The 8103-nt window shown below is 35.4% G+C and overlaps 1 protein-coding gene across 1 annotated transcript; it reads right to left on the bottom strand.

Moving 5' to 3' along the window:
- Nucleotides 1–2430: 2430 nt before the first annotated feature.
- Nucleotides 2431–7309, bottom strand: LOC149841945 (uncharacterized). Its single transcript, XM_090001223.1, has 5 exons — nucleotides 7000–7309; nucleotides 6425–6461; nucleotides 5828–6064; nucleotides 5690–5737; nucleotides 2431–3077 (listed from the first exon to the last, which is right to left on the bottom strand). The coding sequence occupies exons 1-5, from the start codon at nucleotides 7293–7295 to the stop codon at nucleotides 2817–2819; spliced, it is 879 nt and encodes a 292-aa protein (XP_089857349.1). The 5' UTR covers nucleotides 7296–7309; the 3' UTR covers nucleotides 2431–2816.
- Between the last annotated feature and the right edge of the window lie 794 nt (nucleotides 7310–8103).

The following is an 8103-nucleotide window of genomic DNA, read 5'->3' as shown; positions in this document are numbered from 1 at the left end:
CTATTAAATTTGCATATATAACATGAAGTTTGCATAATTGAATTTGTGAACTTCTTATAACTGAAACTTGTAGTAACTTTATAAATATTTCACTAAATTTGCATATCTAGAACGAAGTTCGCATAACCAAATTCATGAACTTTCTGTAACTGAGACTTATAGAAACTTTGCAAATATTATACTAAATTTGCATATATAATATGAAGTTTGCATATATCTGTGTGAATCTCCTTTAAGTAATTGATCATCAAAGAGATTCACAAATATATATGACAATATGTGCATATAATACATTGTAAATTTCATGAAGTTCACATTTCAAAACGGTTATCGCAAATAAAGTACTAACTTCGCAAACAAGGTTATTGTGAATATGTTTTTTATATGAAGATTTTTTGATAAATTTATGGATTTTTAGAAATATCATAAATATTGGGGATGAATAAAATAAATTTTTTTTCCTTTTTGTGGAGTATTGTACGATCATTAAATGTGACCCTTCATTTGCTTAAAAAATGATTGCCTGCAACCCAAACTATTTTTGCATAAACTAGGGTTTTTTTGTGATCCCCAACTAGTGGTTCCCAATGTGTTTCCCTCCGGACAACAATTTTTGGTCACTATTACCCGTGACTAATTTCGGTAAGTCATCAATGGCAGTTCATCGTTGAGCTTTTCATAATCATCGACGATGAGTTCTTTTATCAGCACATGTTTAAAAGTTGAAGCAATTATTTGTTTGAAATAAAGGCTTCAATCAATTATTTGTTTGAAACATTAGCCTGAGTTAGTTATTTTATAAACGAATTGCATGGTTTTCAAGTTACCTTTTCATATTCAATAGCTTATTATATATTTTTTATTGATGAAATCATTTGTGTGAGTGTTCATTTGTCTAACTAGTTCCTTAATGATTTGTATGCTTCTTCTCTCTGGTTTGATTGTTTATATGTTGTGTATCTTGTATTATAAACATGATTAGGAAACACAATTTGTTTGTTTGTTTTTTTATAATGATTTGAAATTTTTCATTGTCAATAGGCTATTTTGTTTATTTCTTGCAATGCTTTTTCAATAGCTTATGTATTGTCTATGTAGTCCACCATTTACCTATATTTTTCATTTTGTTATTGTAAAAAATTCTGTTTTTTTTTTTTATAATATGGCGATTAAGAAGAGTGCCTCGAAGGGGTCCACACCCACATCTAATGATGGAACACAACAGAAAATACCAAAGAAAAAAAACTACGACCTGAATGATGCATCCTACTATGAAGTATGGAGTAGGGTTGACACGTGGGTAGAGAGAGAGCCTGCATCTTGGCCACAAGCCTGGGTGTCTTGACAATTTCGACAGAAAATGCAACGTTATTAATCGGTCACCTTTTTACATTTTGTAGTATCTTAACTTCAACTAACAAAAATACCATGATTCGCTACTTCAATATAGGGCCTAAACTATCACCATTTTATATTTATATCAGTCACAAATTATCTCGGCAAGGCAATTTCTTGTGATAATATAGGTTTAGTTGATAAATTTCGGAAAAAACTTTGGGCTTAAAAAGTTTTAAAAATAGGTTTAGTTGATAAATCTTGGAAAAACTTGGCTTAAAAAGTTTAAAAAATATAAAAAATAGCATAAATAAGTAAGAAAATAACATGTTTAAATAATAAAATACACATGTAATCAAAGAAATAAGTAAAAAATATAAAAGAAAGAAGAAAATGTACTTAAGATATAGAAAACAAGTAAAAAAGTAAGAAGTAATTGATAATAATGTGATGTTATAGTGATATTATCGCAATAATATCACAATATATATAAATTTCTGACATTTTCAAATATCATGATATTTTGCCTTTAATACCGTTTTATGAATTTATAGTGATATTATAGCCATATTTTCAAAATATCACCTATATTTGTGACTATGATTTATATGGATGCCAAGCCACCCCTTCTGCAACAATTGTAACATAAAAGGTCTATAAATAATGGAACATGTCCAAGAGGAAACGTCCGTTGGAGTAATAAATAAACAAGAAAACCAGACTTCGCAAAGATCACCATTCCCAAATGTCTAAGGCACTACAGAGGAAAAGTGGCAAACTTTTCTTTTTATCCTATTCTTGTATTAGAGACTCCAGCCTATCCTTAACTGAATCAGAATATAAGTTTCGTCATAAATTATTAGAACCCTCAAGTAAAAGAAGTGATCACCCATCTCCCCTTACTTTTTGGATTTAGGTTTGACTGAAACAAACTGACACTGCTATTCCTGCAAGCCTTCAATTGTTACAAACGGAAAACTGCAAGCTAGTTTCTATGCAGTCACCAAGGAAAAATAGATTTCGAGTACAAAAAGGATCAAAATAGAAAATCAGCCAATAGAGAAAGGCTGAGATTGACACCATTATGTATGCATTAGACTTTCATAGCTTTCAAATAGTGGTCAACGGGATCAAGTCTGCATCCCATCTCACGGCCCACATGAACAGGCAATAACAATTTGCAATGCCCATAACATTAACACTGTTAAACAGATTGAGAAGTAACATACAGGCGCTTTGACAGTCTCATGGGCATTGAAAGGTGTAAACAAAAGCATCTACAGATGTTAAGTGTACTACAATATGGCTAACAGTTGATTGCTAGGCTTACAGACAAAGACTAGGAAGCTGCATCCCCATCTTCTGTTCAGAGGGGATATCAATCATTTTGAAGGGAACCTACCATGCAGATATGGTACATTGGATCATCCCAGCCTGGATATAGATCAGCTTCTTTATGGCTTCCAGAATTGTTAACCCCATCATCTCCTGCCAAAACTCAAACATCTGTTATGTTTTGCTTCAGTGAAGCTCTGGATATGTGGAGTTAGCTTATTAGACTGCTTCACAAGTGAAAGTTTCTCCATTGCATGTATGAACTTCCGCAAGTGCCTGATATACTCAGCATAGGTCTCCAGATTGCAGTGCCCACCGCCCTCTATCCACAAAGGTTCATACTTTTCCTTGGAAAGCTCCCAGAGACGCTTTCCATGAGAAAAGTCAACTATTTCATCTTGAGTTCCCTGTGGCAATTTCAAGAAGATATTACATGCTTGAAGAAGTATTCTTGCATGTTATTCTGGCCATAATGTGCATTTGGTTTCCATATCATACAAACTGTAAGGAACTTCCACAGTTCCATAAGGCAGATGACAAAATTGAAGTTGGTAACAAGAACTTGTTATTCCCAATGAGCAATTGCAGGCATAAAGGATTTCTAACTGATCGCATTTGTTATTTCAGTACCAGGACCTAAACTGACGCCACACCATGAATGAAGGCATGATTGACAGAAACTATTAGAACTTTTCTCTATTAGCATATGCTTCTAATAGCAAAAGTTAATACGAAATGAAAATCACCATCCAAAATAGTATCCATTCCTTTTGCACCAACAGGCTAGATAGCTAGGTCCCATTGCTTCACTATATTACGAGAAGGGAGAGAACATAATAGATATTTGAAAAGCCAAATTTCATCTAGATGTATACCACAGTATCAGAAGAGCTCGAACATATTGATCTCAAAGTAACCTCTTTTATTAGCCTCCAAATTTAACATAATGCATGCTATGTAACATGAGCAGTGAGCACCTCAAAATGCCCATTGTATCCATGTGTGTGTGTGTGTGTGTGTTTTAAGTTTTAGATCTTGGACCAAGCACGTTTAAGCTTTAAGTCATACTGAGCCAGCACATTATTTATAAGATTTCATAAAAACCCACATGTTAACCAGCTGACCAGCACCCCTGCAGATAGAATGTTTGCTGCCCTATTATCACCACACAGCCACTAGCATCCTTGGTGTATCCACCTTACCATCACTATGACCACCACTGTTGCACCAGTTTCACCACTGGCATCATTACTAGAAGTGCTGCACTACCACCACAAACAACCATGCAACTTCCCACCTGTGCTACCTCTGCCATCGGTAGTACCACTACTATGAACACCACCCTCACTTTTGCTACCACATACATGACCTTGACCAGTTGACAAATAAATCTCAACCACCTCTTATCAAACCCTCAACAACTTCATATGTGAGGGTGTATTTTTTGGTTTTCTATTAGACATGCTATGGTCCAGCACTCATGTCAATCAACTGTTTATCATTTTGAGACTGAAGTACCTTGTGCTAGCAAAACACATTTACAATAAAAAACACTGAATTGATATGCACATCCAAGAAGAGACTTCGCTGTGCATCCTTCTCAAATAGTTCAAGACAATTAAGGCTTCAAAGATCAAACAGTAACACTTGTATTGTGCATCCTTCCCACAAGGCCTAGTGCCAGTATATAGTTATATAACAATCTATTACAGCTAAAAGGACAATGACAAACATAATTAAAAGAAAGAACTTCAAAGAAGACCAGCTGAAGTATAATAAGAACTTCAAACAGAACCGGTTGAATTTTATCTAAGGGTGAGGTCAGAATAGTTTCAGTTAGCTAGAAGCATAGTACCACATGTAGCACATGCATGTGAGAAATATGGAAAAGGGAAGACCAAGAGCTTCGGAACAATATGATCAACATGGAAAAGGCACATAACTTTTATAGCAAAAATTATTTTACTTGGGAAGCAAAGATCCACCTTTGACTGTAACAGAAGATGAGTATTAGCCAACTAAACAAGTGCCCAGAGGATTTCTGTAGAATAGTTGAGCATGGGACTTTTTCAGAGAAATTATATAACAGAATCAAATGGATCCCTTACAACAACGAAGACTACATAGAATAAGACAGAGAGACTAAATCTAACAAATACGACTAACTCAAAGGCATTCCAGATCAAGAGTTAACATCAAAAACTTGAAGCATGCTTTCTTTGATTTACACCATAAATAGATATCTGCACCTTGATCTTTCCAATCTCTGCGTTGAAGGCTTGTAATGTATTCACCTTGAATTATAAATTATTCACCTTAACTGTTGAAAATACCACCCTTTGCTACAACAAACCATCATTTTCCCAAATAAATCCAGCTATACTAGAGACAGCATTCTTAAATAAAAATATAACCCATCGCATATGGATTTAGAGACTCTATCCTTCAAGGACTCCCATGATGATGTGGCAAGTTGGTCCCATTTAGTAATCTGTTCAAGACATCTAACATGACATGAAGACCTAATCTCGCATGATTTCATGAGAAATCCAATGGGTTAGGTTACACTGAGCACACGCAATAGTAGAAAAGAACTAGCCTGTTTAAGGTGCTCAAGTCTAAGAAAATACTGTTCTCCAAACTGCGAGTGCCAAAATCTTGTATGGAATCAGCCAGGCAGAGGCCAAAAGTTACCAGCTGATTCTATGCAACGATAAGTTTTGGGCCTTGGCTACAAGGGCCAACTTGCTTCTACTATTGGTTATGAAGAAGTAGTGATAGAAAATAATGGAACTATAGATACCCATGGTGCGAGTGCAACAAATGAATATGGAATGGAACTATAGATACTATAACAAACGAATATGGAAACTGTGCATCATCCTTACATTCTAGGTATGTCAATATTCACAATTAGAAATGCTCTCTGAAAAAATTGTGAGCTTTAAATACTTAGAGTGAAATAGCTAATAAAATGCTCTAAAGGGATGAAGATTTCTCAAGTATCCAGGAGGCTTACATGTATTACAAGAACCGGACAGTTGACATGCCTAATTTTGTCGATGTTCTGCAGAACAAAACAAAAAGTTCACCCTAAGGACTGCATTGTAAATTTAGAACATAAAATAGATCTGCATGTAACACAACCTGTAGTTACCTTGAAAATATCAAACCAGAAGGTCATCTTGACAGGATAAAGCACGCGAATGCCTGATAGTATTGCACTATGTAGAACTACAGCTCTTAGTTTTAGTAAACGCGAAGCTAAGTGTAATGTTGGTCCACTCCCAACGGACTGCCCATAGAGGATAATATCCTCCTGCTTTATTTCATACTCCCTTTTCAAACACTGGTAAACAGCTTCTATATCATAGTAAGTATTGCACTCAGTTGCCTATTAATCAGAAGCAGGGAAGATGGAAATAACTTCAGAATGGGCAACAATACAAATCTTAACACATTACAGCTTTTTGATAACAAAAACAGCAGGTATTTGCATTTTTCTATGGCAAATCCCTCAAATAAACATCTAATAAACGATCTTTAAATTAGCTACGGGTTTATTTCTTTTTTTTTTCTTTTTATGTTTTGGGGGAATGAGGTCATCTGATAGGATTTAGCTAGACAGGACCCTTCATTTTTTCTCGTGCATTTATATTGTCAACTTTTACAACGATTCTCCTGCGCTGAAAGAAAATTGACAAATAAATAATATACAAAATAACAGAACTTGTGAATGCAAATTTGTTATTACCTTACCAGAAGAAGCTCCATACCCTGAATAATCATAACTGCAGAAGAAAAAGAAGAGGAATATGCATAGTCAATAAAAAAAAGGAAACAGATGTTTTGCACTTTGTGTATTTTGGTTTGGTTATTTTTTGTCCTTTTATTATTTCTATTAGTCATGGTGGATACCCATATGGAATCCTTGTTTATTGCCCCCTCCCCGCCCCTCCTCTCTCTCTCTCTCTTTTAAATCTTGTCTCCTTTGAATTGATTAATTTTTATCTCTAGTGATTTGATCTAACCTCATTTGTTAATCTTCTCCTTGCCATGCCCTTCATTCTGTTTAGAATTCTTCTATACCACCATTCTGTTGGTTCTGTAAATTGTACCTTTGGACCCTTGGATAAAATTTTGGATATCTTTTGATTGGTTTCGACTTTTTGGTGAGATTTGATTGATTCTTATTTCATTTTTTAAGTACTTTTATTCCATGTTGTAGCCTGATGTGTTTATGGTGAATATAGTGGAATTGGGGTTTTGTTAATTTCCTGTGATTGTTATCCGGTAAGCTAACAAACAGAACTGTTACATTATCCATACCTCATAATGTTAACACGCAGGTGAGATCTGAGCTCCACAAAGAGCTCCATCATCTGACCAAGATCAGCTGCATTTCCATGTGAGTACAAAATGGTGAACCTGGCAAACGGGTGCCTCCAAAACACGGCAGCAATCTTATTGCCACCCTTTGTGTCCAGCAAATGCACATTCATGTTCTTATCAGGAGGCACCCCACTGAGAAACAGCTTCCCTTCATTGCTATAAACATCATAGCTTGGTGGGTCTGGTGGGAAGAATGCAAATCTTGCAGCCACATTAGATGTTACATTTCCCATAAAAAATCCACACTCATTCCAACTCTCTCTCTCTCTCTCCCTATTTCTTTCCTTAACAAAGAAGAAGAGAAAAACCCATCATTATGAACCACATGAATTAGATCCAAGTGGCAACTTCTCACCAACGGAACAAAAGGGTGGTGGGAATTAGACCCAGAACTAACATGGTGGCAGAGATTATCTCTAATTTAAAGACAAAAGATACCAGGTAATAAGAAAATGGAAGTGGTATTAAATGGTTTAAGGTACCCAGATCCCAGGGAGGAAGGAACTAACGGTCTAGATTTAGTCAGAGGCTGTTGCATATTCAGACATTTCAATCTATCACCTGAGATTGCAATATTTCTTCCCCTCGGGGTACGGTTGGAATGGAAGTAAATGACGGGAGGTGCCAACACACCTTTCTAACAAACACCCTTTAAATATTTTGGATGACCTCTTTATCTATAAAACTAGAGACATGGTCAAACTCTATTTGGTTAGTTTGAGCCTTTTGGAATTCCATGTCTACTTTATCCATACTTTGGTGTCTTTAAGCATGGGGTTTGCATCGAAATCATGTCCTGTGAATTACCTTTTGTTGTTGTTGAGCTTTTTTGAAGGTACCAACTGGACTGGTTGTAAACTTGTAATGACTGTGCCCCTTATAATACATGGGATTTAACACAATTTATTTTTTTAGGTTTTTTTAAGAAAAAATATATTAATAGTAAATAGGTCTTAGGTTGAGGATGACTCAACCAATAAAGCTTGAAAAAAAGAGGAATCGCAATCAGTACGCATCCTCGGATCCTAACCAGGTGGAAGA

The sequence above is a fragment of the Nuphar pumila genome, chromosome 3, assembly GCF_984573655.1.
Source record: "Nuphar pumila chromosome 3, dmNupPumi1.hap1.1, whole genome shotgun sequence".
Lineage (NCBI taxonomy): Eukaryota > Viridiplantae > Streptophyta > Magnoliopsida > Nymphaeales > Nymphaeaceae > Nuphar > Nuphar pumila.
Note: the sequence above shows the minus strand (reverse complement) of the source record. Positions and strands in the feature narration are given on the sequence as shown.

Excerpts from the sequence above, each read along its gene's own strand:
- LOC149841945 (XM_090001223.1), bottom strand. The coding sequence starts at position 7,295 with ATGGGAAATGTAACATCTAATGTGGCTGCAAGATTTGCATTCTTCCCA. Across the intron at positions 6,065-6,424 it reads ATGGAGCTTCTTCTGGTAAG|GCAACTGAGTGCAATACTTA; the intron begins GTAATAACAAAT and ends TCTGATTAATAG. Across the intron at positions 3,078-5,689 it reads GTCCGGTTCTTGTAATACAT|GGAACTCAAGATGAAATAGT; the intron begins GTAAGCCTCCTG and ends AAATTGCCACAG.